The 22,276-nt window shown below is 39.4% G+C and overlaps 1 protein-coding gene across 2 annotated transcripts; it reads left to right on the plus strand.

The window, feature by feature from the left end:
* Window positions 1-12,049: 12,049 nt before the first annotated feature.
* Window positions 12,050-21,960, plus strand: LOC127097594 (eukaryotic translation initiation factor 5B). Of its 2 annotated transcripts, none has more exons than XM_051036096.1 (12): window positions 12,050-14,311; window positions 14,946-15,469; window positions 15,562-15,669; window positions 15,761-15,861; window positions 17,229-17,319; window positions 17,418-17,528; window positions 17,606-17,671; window positions 18,182-18,241; window positions 18,401-18,958; window positions 19,668-19,787; window positions 20,038-20,157; window positions 21,392-21,960. In XM_051036096.1, the coding sequence occupies exons 1-12, from the start codon at window positions 12,334-12,336 to the stop codon at window positions 21,455-21,457; spliced, it is 3,903 nt and encodes a 1,300-aa protein (XP_050892053.1). In that variant the 5' UTR covers window positions 12,050-12,333; the 3' UTR covers window positions 21,458-21,960. The 2 variants fall into 2 exon arrangements, with proteins under 2 accessions (XP_050892053.1, XP_050892054.1); XM_051036097.1 differs by having other exon boundaries at window positions 14,949-15,469.
* Window positions 21,961-22,276: the final 316 nt, after the last annotated feature.

Below are 22,276 nucleotides of genomic sequence, written 5' to 3' on the forward strand. Positions count from 1 at the left end.
AAAATAAAAAAAATGGCAATGTTTTGTTTAGTTTTCACTTCTTGTTCACACTCATAAGCACATACCATCACTCATGCAGATGCACAACACCGGATCCTATTGATAACGGTTCTGCTATGGCTCGTTTCGACTTTGAAAATCCAATCTTTCAAGCTGAAGAAGAGGGTGATGAAGATTGTGAACTCCCTGAAGAGCTTACCAGGTTATTAAAACAAGAGGAAAGGGTTATTCAACCGCATCAAGAGTCTGTTGAAGTGATTAATCTCGGCACCGAGGACACCAAGAGAGAAATCAAGATAGGGGCTGCTTTAGAAGACAATGTGAAGAAAGGGCTGATTGAATTGCTGCAAGAATACGTTGACATCTTCGCCTGGTCTTATCAGGACATGCCTGGGCTGGACACAGACATCGTGGTGCACCGCTTGCCTCTCAAAGAAGGTTGTCCTCCGGTCAAGCAGAAGCTCAGAAGAACAAGACCAGAGATGGCTGTCAAGATAAAGGAAGAAGTGCAAAAGCAGTTGGATGCAGGGTTTCTAGCAGTCACTAATTATCCGCCATGGGTTGCAAACATCGTCCTAGTACCTAAGAAGGATGGAAAGGTAGGGATGTGTGTCGACTACCGGGATCTGAACAGAGCTAGCCCTAAAGATGATTTCCCATTACCTCACATCGAAGTTTTGGTGGATAATACAGCTCAGTTCTCGGTATTCTCCTTCATGGATGGCTTTGCTGGCTATAACCAAATCAAGATGGCACCAGAAGACATGGAAAAGACAACTTTCATAACCCCATGGGGCACCTTCTGCTACAAGGTGATGCCGTTTGGTCTGAAAAATGCCGGAGCAACATATCAGCGAGCGATGGTGACTTTGTTCCATGATATGATTCATCATGAAATCGAGGTTTATGTGGATGATATGATTGCCAAATCTCAGACAGAAGAAGAACATTTGGTGAATTTGCAGAAACTGTTTGAGCGTTTGAGGAAATTCAAACTGAGACTTAATCCGAACAAGTGCACTTTCGGGGTGAGATCGGGAAAATTGTTGGGTTTTATTGTTAGCGGAAAAGGGATTGAGGTGGATCCTGACAAAGTGAAAGCAATACAGGAAATGCCTGAGCCAAGAACAGAGAAGCAAGTCCGTAGTTTCTTAGGGAGGTTGAACTACATTGCAAGGTTCATCTCTCACCTAACAACCACGTGTGAGCCAATTTTCAAATTGCTGAGGAAGGATCAGGCTATCAGGTGGAATGAAGATTGTCAAAGGGCTTTCGAGAAGATAAAAGAGTATCTACAGAAACCTCCGATCCTTATACCTCCAGTTCCTGGGAGACCTCTGATAATGTACCTATCAGTGACCGAGAACTCGATGGGGTGTGTATTGGGACAGAATGACGAGTCTGGTCGAAAAGAGCATGCCATATACTACCTTAGCAAAAAGTTTACCGACTGTGAAATCAAATATTCGCAGCCTGAGAAAACTTGCTGTGCTTTGGCCTGGGCTGCTCGCCGACTGAGACAGTATATGTTGAACCATACTACCTTGTTGATTTCTAAGATGGATCCAGTGAAATATATATTCGAGAAGCCAGCTATCACCGGAAGGGTCGCTCGTTGGCAAATGATTTTAACAGAGTATGATATTCAGTACACGTCACAGAAGGCCATCAAAGGGAGTATTCTGTCAGACTACCTTGCCGAGCAACCGATTGATGATTATGAGCCAATGAAGTTTGAATTCCCTGATGAAGACATCATGTTCCTCAAGATGAAAGACTGTGAAGATCCAGTTGTTGAGGAGGGACCTGATCCAAACGAAAAGTGGACTTTGTTGTTTGATGGGGCTGTCAATGCTAGAGGTAGTGGAATTGGCGCTGTCATTACTACTCCGAAGGGTGCCCACATGCCTTTCACCGCTCGTTTGACTTTTGAGTGCACAAATAATGAAGCTGAGTACGAGGCCTGTATCTTGGGTATTGAGCAAGCCATTGATCTGAGAATCAAGACTCTGGACATCTTCGGAGATTCAGCTCTGGTGATCAATCAAGTGAATGGTGATTGGAATACTCTCCAGCCCACTCTGGTCCCCTACAGAGATTACACGAGAAGACTTTTGACTTTCTTCACAACGGTAAAATTGTATCATATACCTCGTGATGAGAACCAGATGGCAGACACACTTGCTACTCTATCCTCCATGATCAAGGTAATTCGTTGGAACCATGCTCCCAGGATCGATGTGATGCGCCTTGACAGGGCCGCGTATGTGTTTGCTGCTGAACTAGTAGTCGATGACAAGCCCTGGTATCACGATATCAAGTGCTTTCTGAAGAATCAAGAGTACCCTGCAGGGGCATCCAACAATGACAGAAAGACTTTGAGAAAATTGGCAGGCAGTTTCTTCTTGAACAAAGATGATGTGCTGTATAAGAGGAACTTCGACATGGTTTTGCTCAGATGCGTGGACATACACGAGGCGGACATGTTAATGCAGGAAGTTCATGAAGGTTCCTTCGGTACTCATGCCGGCGGACATGCAATGGCTAAGAAATTGTTGAGAGCGGGTTATTATTGGATGACCATGGAATCAGATTGTTTCAAGTATGCTCGGAAGTGTCATAAGTGCCAGATTTATGCTGATAAGGTGCATGTACCGCCGAATCCTCTGAATGTGATGTCTTCGTCGTGGCCGTTTGCCATGTGGGGTATTGACATGATTGGAAAGATTGAGCCGACTGCTTCCAATGGGCATCGCTTCATCCTTGTTGCCATCGACTATTTCACCAAGTGGGTCGAGACAGCGTCGTTCGCGAATGTCACCAGACATGTGGTTGCCCGTTTCATCAAGAAAGAAATCATTTGTCGCTATGGGATTCCCGAAAGAATCATTACTGATAATGGTTCTAATCTCAACAACAAAATGATGAAGGAGTTGTGTCAGAACTTCAACATTCAGCATCACAATTCTTCCCCTTACCGCCCTAAGATGAACGACGCTGTTGAGGCGGCAAATAAGAACATAAAGAAGATTGTGCAGAAGATGGTCGTCACGTACAGAGATTGGCATGAGATGCTACCTTTCGCCTTGCATGGGTACCGCACTTCAGTACGTACATCGACCGGGGCAACCCCTTACTCCCTTGTGTATGGTATGGAAGCAGTCCTACCTGTTGAAGTGGAGATTCCTTCCCTAAGAGTCTTGTTGGATGTCAAGCTAGACGAAGTTGAATGGATTCGGACAAGGTTCAATGAGTTGAGTCTTATCGAAGAGAAGCGAATGACAACCATTTGTCATGGGCAGTTGTATCAGAGTCGGATGAAGAGAGCCTTTGATCAGAAAGTGCGTCCTCGTTGTTTCCAAGTCGGAGATTTAGTTTTGAAAAGGATCCTTTCTCCTCAGACAGATCGCAGGGGCAAGTGGACTCCTAACTATGATGGACCGTATATCGTCACCAAGGTTTTTGATGGTGGAGCTTTAATGCTTGCAACTATGGATGGTGAAAACTTCACTTCCCCTGTGAACTCAAACGCAGTTAAAAAATACTTCGCATAAAATAGACCCGCTGGACAGTAAAAAGAGTAGTCCAGGCAAAAATGGGCATCCCGACGAACCAAGAAAATGAAAAGGTTCGGGCAAAAATTAGGGATTAAAAATGAAAAGATCGTACACCAGGTAAGTTGAAAACCTGAAAAGGCAACTTAGGCAAAAATGGGTATCCCGGTGGATTGAAAACCCGAAAAGGGCGATCCAGGCAAAAGTTAGGGATTAAGCGAATGACTGCGTTCTGAGTAGTTCTAAATCTCATCTCGTGCCAATGACTAGAAATTTTTGAAGGATAGGAAACAGTCCAATCACTCTTTCAGAAAGCTGATCATCTGGAGGATCTTGAAGACGGGCAAGTCATAGCAGAATTGGAACCCAATAGAAATCCATTTCACATTGCCATTAGATTAATTTCTGTTTTTATCTTTTGTGCGATTACCTCTTTCCAGGGATTGCTTCCTGATGTAAATGCCTATTCAGAGGCCATTCAATCAATAAAATCATGTTATTCAGTATATCTCTGTTTTCATTTTCATTTTACTGTTTTGTTTGCAAAAATGACGTTCGAATTTTTGATAAACATTGCATCATGACACATAAGGGCTTTACAGGTACAGGCTTAATAAACATTTAAAATTGCTGTAAATTTTAAGTGCTTTGGATCGTCTATTCAGAACAGATACCCTCGGGGCATTTCCTTAAAATCTCCTGCAGATGATCGTGAATATCTTCCCCAGTGAAGTCGCCAACAGACGAATTCAGTGTCTTGACCCTGCAGAGCTGATCAGAGCGTTGGATTCTTCAATCCCCAGCAGTTTCTCACCACCGTACTTCCTCAAGCGGTTGTTTCAAGACATACACTCCCCAGTAGAGTTGACAGTGTCAGACTATATATCCCCAGCGGAGTTGACAGTGCCAGACTGTATCTTCCCAGCAGAAGTGGCTGCTCCTTAGAGTTCGATGCCAGATCGATAATCCCAATGCCAGATCCATGGTTTCTTTCCTTGAAGCAGAACCTCGGTACCGTATCAGTGTTTGCTCCCCCTGCTGAGTCATCTCTCGCAAATCGTGGTTGCCAGAACCATTGTAGCTTTCCTCAGCAGCAGGCTTCCAATGTCATTCTTTCCCCGATCAGAGTCTCGGTATGGCCAGAACACCGCATGGCTAGTCATCTCCCCACAGAGTTCTTTGCGCCGTGCATCTCCAACAGCCTTGCTAGGGTCCAGAAGATGGTGATCATTTCTCCAGCAGATCCCTTGCCTCAGCTTGGCATTCTACCCAGCATTTCGCATCCCTGCATGTAGAATCATATTGCATTGCATCCTTCCAAATCGCGTAGCATTTCCATTTTCATGGAGCATTACGCCATTGAAAAATTCAAACATACGCATGTAAGCATAAAACATTCTCGGTATCCCAAGTGATAAGCTAGAAGTTGTTTCCAGTACTCAGACTGAAGATTGTTCATGACTTACCTTTGTTATCCCCAGCAAGTGTCATTGGCCCATACGCCGCCTCTGTTATCATTCCCTATTTCTGCCAATGCTGACAGGCATGAAGTTTTCCGGTATCCAGACCGAAGTGGCATTCAGGCCAGTGTTCCGATGTTCAGATCGAAGAAGTTTCCGACGTTCAGGTCGATGCAACTTGTGGCATTCAGGCCAGTTTTCCGGTATCCAGACCGAAGTGGCATTCAGGCCAGTGTTCCGATGTTCAAATCTAAGAAGTTTCCGACGATCAGGTCGACGCAACTTATGACATTCAGGCCAGTTTTACCGGTATCCAGACCGAAGTGGCGTTCAGACCAGTTTTTCGGTATCCAGACCGAAGTGGCATTCATGCCAGTTTTCCGGTATCCAGACCGAAGTGGCATTCAGGCCAGTGTTCCGATGTTCAGATCGAAGAAGTTTCCGACGTTCAGGTCGATGCAACTTGTGGCATTCAGGCCAGTTTTCCGGTATTCAGATCGAAGTGGCATTCAGGCCAATTTTCCGATATTCAGATCGAAGTGGCATTCAGGCCAATTTTCCGATGTTCAGATCGAAGAAGGTTCCGACGTTCAGGTCGATGCGACTTGTGGCATTCAGACCCATTTTCCGATGTTCAGATCGAAATCCTTTCCAGTATTCAGACTGATGAGCGGCATTCAAGCCATGGTTATTTCTGTGTTACCATTTATTTTGGTATCTAAGTTAACATTCTTTTTCGGTATTCAGACTGACTTTCACCGTACCAGACGAATTCTTCTTTCAAGACCACCTCTTTGCCGATTCTGACAGACATTGTTACTTCACTTCACTTCAGTGCAAATTTTTGGGTTTTTATTGTATTCAATCCCTTGATACCTCGAAAGCACGAAAGCAGCTGTCATCTTCTTTCCGGGTCTCCAGTTGATTGAATATGGGCAGCTGTAATACCCCAAAATTTACCCTTCATTTTTCCTGGAAAAAAAAAAGCGAAAAAAAAAAAAAGCGAAAAAATAAATAATAATTTAATTAATTAATTAATTAATTAAATAAATAAATAAATAAAATAAATAAAATATAACAAATTATTTTGGACTTGGGTCTCCCTCATTTGAGCCCATTACCCACGAAAATCAGTCTATAAATACTGAAGTTTCAGTAGAGGAAAACACACTTGGAGTTACACTGGGAGATTCACTGGAGAAAGAAGGAAGAGAAGCAAAACCCTGAGGAAAAGATAGTGAGAGAAAAGCCAACAGAGTTCAGAGCAACCTCCAAACCCTGAAAGGAACTCAACTTGTAAACCTCACGGGCGCAACTCAATCAAGCTCTCCAATCAGCTGGAGACATTTCAGGGTTTCTTGCCCCTTTAACTGCTATAGCTTCGGATCTTTATCCGTGTGGTAATTTTTTCCCTTTCTCATACTTTATCGCTTTCTTAGCTGGAAGACCTCGATAGGAGGCAATGTTTGAGCCCCTTGGTGGCATTTTACTTTGAGATACATGTTTTGTGTTTTGTATTCATATCCCTGCAGGTAGCGCGGTTCCTTCGTCAAGGACTGCCTTTTTGCCCTCGAGCATCCCAAACCCTAAAACCCAAAGCAACACATTTACTCCTTCTACTACAGGCGAGTAAGTCTCCAAAGGTCGAGCATCCGGTAGATTGCGTAGTAACGTTGTTCGTCCAAAACCCAATCCATAACCCCGTAGTTAGCCGAACTACGGCTTGCTCTGATTCTCATTCCAGATGAGATACGTAGGCATAAGACGCGATGTCTTAGCGAGCACACATCCCCCCAACCCATAGGTCAGCCGAGCTACGAAGACTCTGATTCTCATATTCAGATGAGATACGTATGCAGTGGATGCGACATCCGCGCGAGTCATTTTCATTTAACCCTTTTTTTTTGGCAAACAGCACAAGATAAACCCACACCCTTTAGACAAAAACCACAAAAGTGGATCCCGTAGAGTACTATGGATGCGTAGGGGTGCTAATACCTTCCCTTCGCATAACTGACTCCCGAACCCAAGATTTGGTTGCGAGACCCCGTCTTGTCCTTTCCTTTTTCAGGTTTACTTCGAGCGTTTCCTTTCCCTCCTTTGGGATGAATAACGCACGGTGGCGACTCTTCTGTCATTCTCTTTCGCCGGTTGTTTTTTTCGCACACTGTATTTTTCAGGTTGCGACAAGATTCCCACGCATGCCTATCCATCAAAAGTATTCACCACCAAGTCTGCAAGATTTCCACGCATGCCTCACACGTGTCACACCTTTGCATGCAACATTACCACCTAGCCTGAACCTAGTCTGCAAGATTCACCATCTTTGCATGCAACACTACCACCTAGCCTGAACCTAGCCTGCACCTATTCTCTCGGCTATAGCTTTGCTTGCACCAATACTGAATATCACACTTCCAATACTAAACTACCTCTTTTTTCCGCTATGTGTTTAAAATAATATTCAATCTTATTTAAGCTTAATTATTTATTTTAAACAACCTGATTAACTAAATTGAATTAAAAACCAATTTAAACTTTCTAAAACTGTTGTACTAAAATAATATTCAAAGCAAGATTCCCACGCATGCCTCACACGTGTCACACCTTTGCATCATCAGGTTCCACCAAGTCTTCCCCAAGACAAGACAAGTGCAACCTAATCTGCACCAATGCATGCCAACACTACCACCTAGCCTGCACCTATTTTGCAAGATTCTCACGCATGCCTCACACGTGTCACACCTTTGCATCATCAGGTTCCACCAAGTCTTCCCCAAGACAAGACAAGTGCAACCTAATCTGCACCAATGCATGCCAACACTACCACCTAGCCTGAACATATTCTGCAAGATTCCCACGCATGCCTCACACGTGTCACACCTTTGCATCATCAGGTTCCACCAAGTCTTCCCCAAGACAAGACAAGTGCAACCTAATCTGCACCAATGCATGCCAACACTACCACCTAGCCTGCACCTATTCTGCAAGATTCCCACGCATGCCTCACACGTGTCACACCTTTGCATCATCAGATTCCACCAAGTCTTCCCCAAGACAAGACAAGTGCAACCTAATCTGCACCAATGCATGCCAACACTACCACCTAGCCTGCACCTATTCTGCAAGATTCCCACGCATGCCTCACACGTGTCACACCTTTGCATCATCAGATTCCCACTAGTCATCCCCAAGACAAGACAAGTGCAACCTAATCTGCACCAATGCATGCCAACACTACCACCTAGCATGCACCTATTCTGCAAGATTCCCACGCATGCCTCACACGTGTCACACCTTTGCATCATCAGATTCCCACTAGTCTTCCCCAAGACAAGACAAGTGCAACCTAATCTGCACCAATGCATGCCAACACTACCACCTAGCCTGCACCTATTCTGCAAGATTCTCACGCATGCCTCACACGTGTCACACCTTTGCATCATCAGATTCCCACCTAGCTACAACATTCCCACGCATGCCTTACACTTGTCACATTTTTGCATATTCAATCTACTTGAAAACGAGTATAAATAGAAGGTCATTCTTGCAAGTTTTCATCAACCACTAACACTTTTATTCAGAGAACTCCGGCGAAACTTCTCATCCACCAAGCTTCGTTCTACATTGCAGTCATGTCTCTTCTTACCATGGGCCAAGAACACAGAGGCACTAGGGCAAACATTGCCTCATTCGTAAGTTTTTCTTGAACATTGTCTCTTTTGTATGTTTGTAATTTGTTTTTTAAAAGTCCAATCTAATGATTGTTTATATTGTTTGTTTTTAAAGGATCCCAAGAAATTTCGTCAACGTTCACACCCTATGCCTTATCCAGACCCATGGTGCGTACCTTACATAGAGCGTGCGGGTTTCGGTCATGTTATGCATGTCGTAAATGCCACAATTGATGTCAAATTTATTCTTACTCTGTGTGAACGTTGGAGACCAGAAACACACACTTTTCACCTACCAACTGGTGAATGTACCGTCACACTAGAGGACGTGTACATGCTTTTGGGTCTTAGAATAGATGGTAAGCCTGTGACTGGAAATGTTCAACAACCCAACCAAATATGTGCTCAAATGTTGGGGGTAGATCTGGTCGAGGGTGAGGGGTCTGCAAAAGCTAGGGGTCAGGGTATTAAACTATCCAACCTCCAATTGTACCACGACTCCATAACTTTGACTGAGGATTCGTCCGAACAAGAAAAAGTCATAAAAACCCGGGTTTACATTATGTTATTGTTTGGGAACTTGCTATTTTCCGAAGGGACGGGAAATAGCATAAACTTTATGTACTTGAGTTTGCTCGAGGACATTGATAGAATAAGCACGTATAGTTGGGGTTCTGCTGTACTGACATTCCTATATAGCTCTTTGTGTAAAAATGCACAAAATGAGCATTGTACATTTTCTGGATGTGCTTTTTTGCTCCAAACATGGGGGTGGTGGAGATTGCCGAGGCTAGCCCCAGAAAATCCTAACGTCTACTCCTTCCCCTACGCAACTAGGTAAATTTATGATGTTATTTCATTTTGTATATTTATTCTATAAATATTTGTAAATAATATTATTTATCTTTTTTTGTTTAGGTTCATTACAACCGGACTGGATTACAGTCTTACCCCCAAAAATAAAATTATATTTTATCGCCAACTCTTGGATCGTCTCCGAGCACAAGATGTATTACCACTAAATCACTCATCTTCTAACTAATTTATTAATATCATGCATTCTCAATAAATAACATATTTGCTTTTTTCTTTGCAGTTTATTTGGAGGCCATATTTGGGATTGGAACATAAACCCAACCCCGAAGATGCAGCTGTTTGGACAGCAAAAACGGCCATAATGCGGTTCACCACTGTGGAGATGCACCAAAGTGACCGTGTCAAGCTGCAATTCGGAATGCATCAAGAAATCCCAGACCCCCCTATGTCTTTGGAACCTTGACATCTAAAAAAAGTCAGCCACCAGTGGTATGCCCAACATTGGAAGGAATTTGCTAAGGAGTTTCGTAAAATGTGGAAAGGCCGTGCCCACTATGTTCTACAATTTCCGGTGGCGCCCAACGAAATGAAGCCGACAAGGGAATATGTGGATTGGTATAGAGCAAATACAAATCCAGAAATGATTGTGTCTGACCCGTTCTATTTGGACGATCCCCGGATGCAACAACCATACTTCCAACAACAACAACCACCACAATATTCCCAACAACAACAACCACCACAGTATTACCAACAACAACAACAACCACCATATTACCAACAACAACCACCACCACCTTATTACCAACAACAGCCACCACCACCGTATTACCAACAACAACCACCTCAACACATGTCCACCCCCCAACCAAATCAACAATACATACCACAAACTCAACCCCAATACCATGAAGATTACCAACACCAACCTCAACATTCCCACCACCATCAACAGTCCCAACACCTACCACAATATCAATCCCCCCACATCCACCAATCCCAACACTTCCATCACGACAATGTCCCGAGCTCTTCCAGTCCTCCACCTAGCCCCGACACGGGTATATAAGAGGATTACCAACAAGACTACTACACACCACAACAAACATTGTTCTTTGGCCAACCCGATTCAACCCTAAACTACCAAATACCACATTTCGAGGGCGCACCCAACAGTAGTCAGTTTATCCCACCGAGACAAAGCTTTGAGGGCGCAGAGGGGACCCGTCTTTCCTACAGCACTGAAGGGACTTCGACCCAACCACAACGGCAAACGGCAAGGGGACGCGTTAGGACTAGGGGTGGTAATAGGGAAGCACCACCACCACGTGAACCGTCTAGGCGAGTAATTAGACCTCCCCCGTGCGGATCGTACCATGGACCGCATCATATGTGATAAATCCCAAATTAATAATGCATTTTAATTCTATCTTTATAATATTTGTCTTGTGTATTATTTAACTAAAAATATTTTGTGTTTATTATCTTTATATCTATATATCTTTATCTTTATCTTTAAAGATATTGTCTATCATATCTTTATATATATATATATATATATATATATTAATTTACATGTGTATAAATATTTATTTACACGTATATAAATTAATTTTTTTTCCAAAAATTTATAAATAATATTAATTACTTATAAATTAAATTCATATATATATAAATTAATATATATATATATATATATATATATATCTTGTAAATAATTTTATTTATATATATGTATTAATATAAATTAATATAATTTTTAATAAATCTAAATTAATAAAAAAAAAAAACATATTAAAAAAAATAAAAAAAAATGAGTGCAGGCGCCACTCCTAGTGGCGACTTGCCCTACCCTTTAAGGGTAGGCGCCAACTAGGGTGGCGCCTAGGTGTATTTTAGGGTCAAAAATGGCCATTTTTGTAATTTTTTGGAAAAATGGTGTATTTTTGAATTTTTTTTGAAAAATCTGGATATTTAAAAAAAAATTTCTTATAACTAACTGATACAAAAATTTAATGTGTGTAATGGATATACATTTGTTTAATAAAAATTAATACATTATAAAATTATTAAAATTTAAATGTAATTTGACCTAATAAACATCGTTTAAGGTGTAAATTATATTATGCATATTTTTTTCTCAAAATTTAATTGTATTTAACGTATATATAATTTTAAAAATAATTAGAGTTTAATTGAAATACACTGATAGTGTACACCGTCAGTTAATAAAAAATGTCAAATATTAAAAAAAGTTTAATTTTTATTTTAAAAATCTATAAAATAATATAAACGGATGATTGTGATGAATGGACGGTATAAATTTTTTTAAACTAACTAGTAATTAATCTCAAATAATTATAGTTCAAATCAAATATTTTTACTCCATCTAAGAGCTATAATAGATTAAATAAAGGTCTAACAAATATTTGGTGTGAAATTGTACACTACAGTATTATTTAAATAAATAAATAAATAAATAAAGAGAAATTCTTATTTATCCACGCCCATAAATAAATAAAAAATATAAATAAAAAACAGACTCGAGTAAAACACAACCCTAGAGCAAAGCATTTTTGGTTTGGTTGTTATTCTTTTTCTCCGCTACTGAGTTTGTGCGTTTTAACTCTCCTGTATCTTCCTTCACCGCCGCACTTTCGCTGCAGTTCCAATCGACTTTCCCCTTTCTATCTATCCAATTTTCGTACCCACTGATTCTCACCGATCAGGTTTTTCCCTTCTCTCCGTTTATCAAAACACGAATCTCTCTTTTATCGATCCAATTATTCGTGCTTTGTTTAGACGCACGAGAAAACCCTAATCTGACAAATGGGGAAGAAGAAACCATCGGTACGCGATGACGAGAATCCTCCGCAGCAAGGTGGTGGGAAATCGAAGAAGAAGGCTCAAGTCATCGACGATGATGAATACTCCATCGGAACTGAACTTTCAGAGGAGCCATCCCTGCCGCAGCCAGAAGAAAAGCAGGGGAAGAAGAAAGGTAAAAAAGCCAACTCTAAATTTTTACAAGCTAAAGATAATGGTGATGATTTTGATGGCGAGGACGAAGATGATGTGCCTGAAATTGTGTTTGCTGGGAAGAAAAAGGGGAAACCAAAGAAAAGTGGCGGTGGAAGTGTGTTTACTGCTGCGGCTGGTTTTAGTTTGCTTGGGGATGAGGAGGAAGTTGATAATGATGATGATGAACAGAAATCAGAGTTAACTGGTGATGGAGATGGCGATGAGGATGAACCTGTTGTTAGCTTTACTGGGAAGAAGAAGTCTTCAAAAGGAAGCAAGAAGGGCGGTTCTTTGTTTTCATCTGCTAATTTTGATGAGATTGATGGAGAGGATGAGAGTAAGAATGAAAAGGTAGAAGAGGATGATGAAGATATAGGACCAATCACTTTCACTGGCAAGAAAAAGAAGTCATCCAAGTCTTCGAAGAAGGCGGTTAGTTCATTGAGTGCAGATATTCCGGATGAAGATAGTGTTTCTGTATCCGAGTCTGCTAAGGGTGGCGATGATAAAGATGAAGACGATGTTTTTTTAGTTGAATTTACTGGTAAAAAGAAGTCCTCTAAAAAGAAAAGTGGTAGTGCTGCTGCCAAAGTGAGTAATGAAATTGAGTTTGGGAATGAAAGTGTAGATGCTGTCGAGAGTGAGAAACCTAGTGCTGGAATTAGTAGTACTAATGTTGACAATGGCAATATAAGTAAGAGTGAAGAGATCGTTGGAACTTCCAAAAATAAGAAGAAGAATAAGAAAAAGAGTGGGAGAACTGCTCAAGAGGAGGATGATTTAGATAAGATTCTTGCAGAGCTTGGTGAAGCCCCTCCTACAGCAAAACCTTCTGCTCCTCCAAAGCAGGATGATAAAGTCCAGCCTGCTCCGGAAGTTGGTTCTGCCCCTGCTGCTTCAGGGGAAAAAGAGGGAGAAGAGGAGACTGTAGAATCAGCTGCTGCAAAAAAGAAGAAAAAGAAGAAAGAAAAGGAAAAGGAGAAGAAGGCAGCTGCAGCCGCAGCCGGAAGTGCAACGGCAATTGAAACTGCAGAAGTAAAGGCTGAGACAATTGAACCCAAGAAAAATGATTTGAAGACCAAAGCAGCTGCGGACAAGAAATTGCCAAAGCATGTTAGGGAGATGCAAGAATTACTAGCTCGAAGAAAAGAGGCTGAAGAAAAACAGAAAAGAGAAGAGGAGGAGAAGCTAAGGAAAGAAGAAGAGGAGCGACAAAGGCTAGAGGAACTTGAGAGACAGGCTGAAGAGGCTAAACGTAGAAAGAAGGAAAAGGAAAAGGAAAAACTTCAGAAAAAGAAGCTAGAAGGTAAATTGTTAACCGGTAAGCAGAAAGAAGAAGCCCGGCGATTGGAGGCAATGAGGAGGCAGATTCTCAATAGCACAGGGGGTGTGACTCTCCCTGCTGGGGACACTGGTGCACCAGCCAAGAAGCCCATTTATCAGACAAAGAAGGGGAAATCAACTAGTCGAAATTATAATGGTGCTGCTTCTGTCAAGGCAGATGAAAGTATTGAAGCAAAGGAAACTACCGCTGATTTGGATTCTGAGGAACCAAAGAAGGTTGAAGAAGTGGTGTCAGTGCAGAAGGAGGACATCATTGAACTTCCGGAAGCTGTTGTAGAGGATAGAGTGGAAGAAGATGATGTTGAGGATGAATGGGATGCTAGAAGCTGGGATGATGTCAATCTGAATGATAAGGGTGCATTTGCTGATGAAGAAGTTGACTCTGAGCCTGAATTGATTGTCAAAAAAGAGATTAAAACTGGCATACCTGCTAAAAATGCTGGTGAGATTAGCGTTTTATTGGTAGTTTTTACTTTACACTATCAGGAATATACTTGAAATTTGTGTAATTGTTGAAAATAACACACTTGATACCACAGCAATTTGGGTCCTATTCCATACTTATTATTTCTTGCTTTTAGTGTATCTGACCTGCATAAGAAATATAGTAACCTACTTTAGTGTTAGAATCTTAGAAATATAAACTGAGGCTACTCTGGATTTTTTTATGGTTAAGAACTTTGTTATGGAATCTTAGAAATATGTTTTTTGTCCTTCATTGGTAGTAAAACACCAGGTATTAGGTATCCCTCTAGGGCGAGGCCAACCTTTTGTTTGTGTTAAAAGGCCTAATGGTGTTTGATTGACCGGCTTAGCCAACCTCCTCACCTAGTGATATGGCACAGCGTTAGGCACATACTTCTGTTTACCTTGTAAAATTTAATCTTTAAAACTTTAACTCCTTGTCTGCTCCTTTAGGGTGCGACCAACCTCTTGTTTGTGTTAGAAGGTCTAATGGTGTTTGATTGACCGGCTTAGCCAACCTCTTCACCTAGTGGGATAAGGCACAGTGTTAGGCACATACTTCTGTTTACCTTGTCTGCTCATTTGTATTTTGTTTTGTTTTTCCTCCACAGCAGGTGCTACAAGTAAAACTGTTTCGAAGCATGTCGCTGAAGAAATTGAAGATAGAAAACAGGCCAAAATTGGGGTTGAGGCCAAAAAGAAAAAACAGGACCAACAACAGTCTGCTGCGTCTTCTAAGCCGAGTGATGCAAACCTCCGGTCACCGATTTGCTGCATCATGGGTCATGTGGACACTGGCAAAACCAAGCTTCTGGATTGTATTCGAGGCACCAATGTTCAAGAAGGTGAGGCTGGCGGTATCACCCAACAGATTGGTGCAACATACTTTCCTGCTGAGAACATACGTGATAGAACTAAGGAACTGAAAGCTGATGCAACACTGAAAGTTCCAGGTCTACTGGTTATTGATACCCCAGGCCACGAATCATTCAATAATCTAAGGTCTCGGGGTTCAGGTCTATGTGATATTGCAATCTTGGTTGTTGACATTATGCATGGCTTAGAGCCACAAACTAAAGAGTCACTCGACCTATTAAAAATGAGGAACACAGAATTTATTGTTGCATTGAATAAGGTGAGTATTCCACTTATATGATCTACTGCTTCCAATATAAATGTTCTTGACAGGTTTCTCAGTTCTGTCACACTGTTCTTGCAACATTGCAGGTTGATAGGCTTTATGGCTGGAAAACATGTCGCAATGCTCCAATTCGTAAAGCAATGTTGCAGCAGTCTAAGGATGTTCAAAATGAGTTCAATATGAGGCTCGATCAGGTAGTCATAAACATATTTTATATATTTGTAAGGTGTCGCAGATTGTTTCTGTTAATGTGCACCATGCTAATTTTTCTTGTTTCACTTCTAGATTGTTACCGAGTTCAAGGAACAGGGGCTAAATACTGCATTGTATTATAAAAACAAAGAAATGGGAGAAACATTCAGCATTGTGCCTACAAGTGCAATAAGGTAACTGTAGCCTTTTAGTTATAATACTCTTTCACCTTTCTCTCCTAAGCTAAACAAGTTTTTGAGTTAGTTAATGACACTATCTGGTTTTGGAGCCCATCATCTCTTGGGTCTTTCCAATTCTTTGTGGTTAAAGTTGCCATGAAATCTTGTTATTCTTGGATATAATTAAATGTCTCCTTTCTCATTGAGAATGGCAGCCACAATACTTTTGAAACCTATTTGCCGTCCTTGTTCCTGCATCCGCTTGGGGTCTATTGTTTGGTTTAATGAGGGGAGATGCTAGTTTTGTATGGGAGAAAGAGTAGAATGGGACAAATGGAAAGGAGTGGTGGAGAAGATTCTAGAATCAAGGAGAAGAGATTGAGACTAGTAAGGAGAAGTTAAAGGGGGGGAAATTATAAGGAGGGGTAACCAAAAGGCATGAAAGGAACTAGCAATTGGTTGGTTATTGGGGATTAGGTTGAGCAAATAAAGTTGGTTCGCGCTTGATTATGGGTGCTCTTATATTCGTAGTTTCATTTATATTTACGGTCTTGTAAGGAGCCCAGCTCCATTTAATTCTTTGTTACTCTATTCTGTGGTTGTAAGGAGCATTTTTTCCCACTTATATTAGTTTATATTTCAACCATCATTTGGTTCCTATGAGTTACATTTTATGAAAGGATATTTCCATCTATCAACTTAAATTTGTATGAACTTGTCTTCTCTCCCCTCCATATCCCTCTATATCAGAGAGCCAAAATGGAGTCGAGGGATTTTGTTCCCCTCCCCTCCATTTTACCCCGACCAAACACTATGCTAATGTTCCAAATGGGCTGATGCATTTTCCTGCATCCACGACTCAAACCCACATCCAATTCGTCGTACGAAAACAACCCGACAACCATTGTGTCAAGGCGTTAGCACATGTAATCTTTTGTAGTTTTATGATATTGAATTGCATTTACTTTTGCAACTTTAAATAGTGTTGACAATAATACGGGCAATAACTTACAAAATTGTCTCCATTTTTTTGAGGTTCCTGCATTTTATATATGTATTTTGTTGGTTATAGACGCATTTTCATTTTTTGTGCTTCTCCTTTAGCATTTTCATCATTATTAGGAAGGGGCGTCTTTGACTGTTTCTAACTTTTCAGTGTATTTTAGAACATCTCAAACTTCTTTGATATCTTTCCATTTGTGTCCAACCTTTCTGAGCTCTACCTGAAATCATCTAAAATAGGGTTTTGGTAGAAGCATAGGGTGAATGACAAATCTTTGTTTTCAGGCAAAGATCCTAACTGTAGTGTCACATAATCTATATAATCTGCTTAATTCTTTCTTGATGCTTTTGTATTGATGTTTTGGCATTTAATATTTCAGCGGTGAAGGAATCCCAGATATGTTATTACTATTGGTTCAGTGGACCCAAAAGACCATGATTGAGAAACTTACATACAGTGATGAAGTGCAGGTTAGTCATATTTTTGCATACTATTGAAGTGGTTGACGCTCGAATGCTTCTTGATCGTTAACAAAGAGTTCTAACTGTTGCTTGACTGTGGCTACCAGTGTACTGTTTTGGAAGTCAAGGTTATTGAAGGCCATGGAACTACTATTGATGTTGTTTTAGTTAATGGTGTCCTTCATGAAGGAGATCAAATAGTTGTAGCTGGAATGCAGGTAAGCATCTCAGATTCTAAGTGCATCTATCAATGCACTTGCTTTCTGCTTCTGACTATTGAAGTTTTTTAATATAGGGTCCAATTGTTACCTCAATTCGAGCTTTATTGACACCTCATCCAATGAAGGAACTTCGTGTTAAGGTACTTCTATTCTTGATAGGGAAATTATAACGTTAAGGTATTGCATTTGATTAATTTAGTTTATCATCACATATGTTGCTTGATAGGAAAATTATAACGTTGGTACTTGATCCATAACTGTCCAGGGTGCATATGTACAAAAGACTCTATGTCTTGGTTGATATTACTTTTATTGATTTCGTACTTAACAATGGTTTGGGTAAGAAAAAGGCATGTGGAAATATGAATGGGTGTGAATGATAATTAGAGTGTTGGAAGCTTTAGGAAGGAAATGATTGAGATTCTTAACATTATGCTTAACTTGTAGAAACCAAGCTGCAGAAAGTACAGTTGGTCATACTTCATATTGTTATGCTGGAGAAGTTTTCATTTTTTCCATCACTGGAATTTGGAACTATGTCAATTGATTGGATGTGAAACATCCTATTAGTCTTAGGGTTCTTTGATTAAGGAGCCGTAATCTATTATTTAGCATGTCTTCCCGCTAAGGTAATGGTTGTTTAATTTCAGGGATCATATATCCATCACAAAGAAATCAAAGCTGCGATGGGCATCAAAATCACTGCCCAGGTACATGGTGATTATTGATCTGACTTCTTTTATGCTAGTTTTTATCCCATTATATTTTTCTTAATTTCTATGTTGATAAATGTGTAGAGAATCAGAGACTTTCTGTTACTTCCTGTTAGAAATGTTTATAAAAGTTGATAAGATTTCCTGTTATTTCAGGGGCTTGAACATGCTATTGCTGGCGCTAGTTTATATGTGGTGAAGCCTGATGATGATTTAGAACATATTAAAACAGCGGCCTTAGAAGACGTGGAGTCAGTCTTGAGCAGGATTGATAGGAGTGGTGAGGGTGTTTGTGTCCAGGCATCTACCCTTGGCTCATTGGAAGCATTACTGGAGTTTTTGAAAACTCCAGCAGTGAATATTCCTGTTAGTGCTATAAGCATAGGCCCTGTACATAAGAAGGATGTGATGAAAGCCAGTGTAATGCTTGAAAAGAAACGAGAGTATTCAACTATATTGGCATTTGATGTCAAAGTCACCCCTGAAGCTAGGGAACTTGCAGATGAATTGGGCGTTAAAATATTTATTGCCGATATCATTTATCATCTATTTGATCAATTTAAGGCTTACATGGAAAACATTAAGGAGGAGAAAAAGAAAGAATCGGCAGATGAGGCAGTCTTCCCATGTGTTCTAAAGATCTTACCAAATTGTGTTTTCAACAAGAAGGATCCGATTGTTTTGGGAGTTGATATCCTTGAAGGCATTTTAAAGGTATAATTTTTAATTCAGATAATCATTTTTTCAATGTGGTTGTTATGTTTGTGTCGATAGCATTTTTCTCTGCATTAAATTGTTTTGATTTCCTTGGATTAGGATAAGGGTAAATTCGACTGTTGTATTTTAGTGTTGCATCTGTATTTGAAAAAGGAATGAAAAATTAAATGTTTTTGGCTCTTGGTTAAGTTTAGGCTGCTGCTGTTAAATTGAGGAGATGGAAATTAATTTAGACTTTAAGTTGGCGGAATATCTTCCACTATTAGAATTGTATTTTATTTGCCATGGTATATTCAAGAACCTGATTGTTGGTATATTCAAGAGCCGGGTAAAGTTGAATATTCAGACGTAAAACTAGATGTGGAACTGGAATCTTGTGCTCGACCCTCATTGTTAAGAAAATGGTATAACTTTATAAAAATGGTATTTATTGTTTTTTCCTTTAACAGAATGGTTCCTACTACTATATTATATCTAGTAACCACCCTTAAATTCTATAAAAAATGGCTTTTCTTGGATTTTAACCTATAGTGTACTGTTTGATGCTTTCTGTTCTTGTGTATCAGACTATTCTTGAAAGTCAGTTTCTGACACCAGATCTACTAGTGTTTTGGGTTATGGTCTTAATAGGGTCATTTTATGTATGCAATGCACAAAATTTGCTTGTTTTTTTTTAAATTTGCATCTAATACTATCTACTTGACAGATTGGAACTCCAATTTGTATTCCGTCCCAAGATTTCATTGACATTGGACGCATTGCCTCCATTGAGAATAACCACAAACCAGTTGATTATGCAAAGAAAGGGCAGAAAGTAGCCATTAAGGTATGTGCTTAAATTAAAGTTGGGTTTTACGTAATGGACTTCCCTGGTTGTGCGATTATCCCCTAATACATGAAGTTTGAAATATGGATTTAAAACAACCTTAATGGCCATGATTGTGTGATGTGTTGAAAAAGGAAAAAAGACGACTAATGTATGTTAAGTTATTTGTAGCATTTGTTTTACTATCAACTAATTTTTTTACACTGGTGAAGAAGATAGTCTTACTGTTCTGTTCAAACTTGGTTTGCAGATTGTTGGCAGCAATTCTGAGGAACAGCAGAAAATGTTTGGCAGACATTTTGAGATTGATGATGAACTTGTAAGCCATATTTCGCGGAGATCTATTGATGTTCTCAAATCTGATTATCGGGTAAGTCATTAATAACACAACTTGTTCTTCAATGCTTACTTGTCTGTGTTGCACTAATCCTTCTCGTCCCCTTAAAACCTCACAAAGATGTGCAAATGTGTTAATACACATTCTTAATTCCCATATACAATGGGAATCACTTGTACTAGTAATAGATTCCAAAACATTCCTATGTGACTCATATCTAACTAAAGCTCTTTTATTCAAAGATCTGGATAAACATCCTCCAAAATTCAAGGATATACATCCTCTCATAATCATCACTTAAAACAAAATTCAAGGAAAAAAAACCAGCAACATGCATGACCAAAATCTGGATATACATCCTCCAAACAACTCCTAACAAGAAGATAATGAAAAATTTGTTCATCATCCATTTCAACTACATATGAAAAAATAATTAAAAAAATTATCAGTAAATAAAAATACCATAAAAAATTAATTGAATTAAAGATAATATTTATTTTAAGTTTTTCTGCACATGAAAATGAATTTTAATTTTAAAATTAATTCATACATGAAAGTTTATGGATTTAGGAGTTATTTAGTAGTAGTTCCTAGTCATAGTCATATAAACCAATTAAACACTAGTGAACAAAATATAGGAGAAGCAAAGCAAAGGGTCACAGTGTGCAGCAAGGGTATTACCTGATATATTCAGGGTGCTAAAGTTTCTTCTTATTATAATATGAAGAAGACAATAGGACAAAAAAAACTGAAGGCATGAAAAATGGTACAGCAAATGCATAAACCGACAACCACTTTTATATATTATATACATAATACATAGAAGAAAAGGTAATAATAAAAAAATGTTACCTGAACAAGTCAATTGGAAAGTGATGTGTTGCAGGTTGTTTAGAATTGAGGGAGATGGAGGTGCTAGGTTTTAAGAGTGAACAGTATTTGCTGAGTATTGGAAAGAACCAAAGGATATAATAGTATTTTTCATTTATTTGTACGCATGACAAAAATGGTGGTTAAGTGCGAGTCAAAAAATTAGATAGTTGTCCAGTCCTTCATTCTTTTATTCGTGCTGTCCTTTATTTATTTTTTAAATCAAACGCTGCACAAATTGTTGTCCTGTCCAGTCTTTTTTTAGCAAATCAATCCTTTTAAGCAAATCAAGTGCACCGAGATATTAGATAAATGTATCCATTAACAATATGTATTTAGCTATTAATGGATTTTGTTGGACTGTCTTAAAAGTTAAACTTTTGAATTATTGATATAGGATGAACTAAGTAATGAAGAATGGAAGCTGGTGGTGAAATTGAAGAGTCTTTTCAAGATACAATGAGCATTCATTTCTTATAAACAATGTTTCAAAGAAATGTTTGGTATAATGCCTAATTTCAAGGGATTTTGTGAGGATGTTGCAGTTGGGTTCACCTTGTAGACCAAACTTTTGGGGCAATAGTGAAGATAGAAACCGGTTTATAGAGGTAGAGTGACTCGTAAAAGAAACTTCTGTGCTCTTGCAGCTGGGAACCTGTGGCCAAAAGGGTAACTGTCAAGGACAAAAGGTCCAAATTTTGTGATTTACTATACACATCTGTGGTATACATGGAGAGCAAATAAGAGTTTAATTTGAAATTATTCAATGAGAGAAAGGAAATGTTCACGGGAGTATTTGTCATGTGACAAACAAATTGTCCACTTTTGGTTTCCATGGTGTACAAGTTTTCCGTTTGTTGTTGATGCTAAGAGGTATTTTCATCTTTTGGTGTTCCATCTCAAGTATTTTGGATGTGGGAATCTTGATAAATTTTATGGGTTAAATTGATAGAGCCTTTGAACTTTTCTTTTATCATTAAATATAACTTTTTGAAATTTATCTCTTCAAAACAAGAACATTATTTTATTTCAAAAAATAAAAAAATAAAAACAAAACAAGACACCAGACAAGTTTATTTTAAGGATGACTGTTAGGATTTCTCTGTAATCAGGTTTTGTTAGTTTTATGTTAAAAGAAGCCAACTGTTAGGTTTTTTGTGTTAAAATAAATTGGTCGGAATAGGAATCTCAAACTCTGCCTATCCGAAAATTCTCTTTTTATTAAACATGTTTGCAATTATCTAACATTTGGTTTATATAGATGAAATTGTATTAGCCGTGA

The sequence above is a fragment of the Lathyrus oleraceus genome, chromosome 6 (genome assembly GCF_024323335.1).
Source record: "Lathyrus oleraceus cultivar Zhongwan6 chromosome 6, CAAS_Psat_ZW6_1.0, whole genome shotgun sequence".
In the NCBI taxonomy this organism is placed as follows: domain Eukaryota; kingdom Viridiplantae; phylum Streptophyta; class Magnoliopsida; order Fabales; family Fabaceae; genus Lathyrus; species Lathyrus oleraceus.

Coding starts and splice junctions, on each gene's coding strand:
- LOC127097594 (XM_051036096.1), top strand. CDS start 12,334: ATGGGGAAGAAGAAACCATCGGTACGCGATGACGAGAATCCTCCGCAG. Junction 15,670..15,760: donor TCAATATGAGGCTCGATCAG/GTAGTCATAAAC, acceptor TTTCACTTCTAG/ATTGTTACCGAGTTCAAGGA. Junction 15,862..17,228: donor GTGCCTACAAGTGCAATAAG/GTAACTGTAGCC, acceptor TTAATATTTCAG/CGGTGAAGGAATCCCAGATA.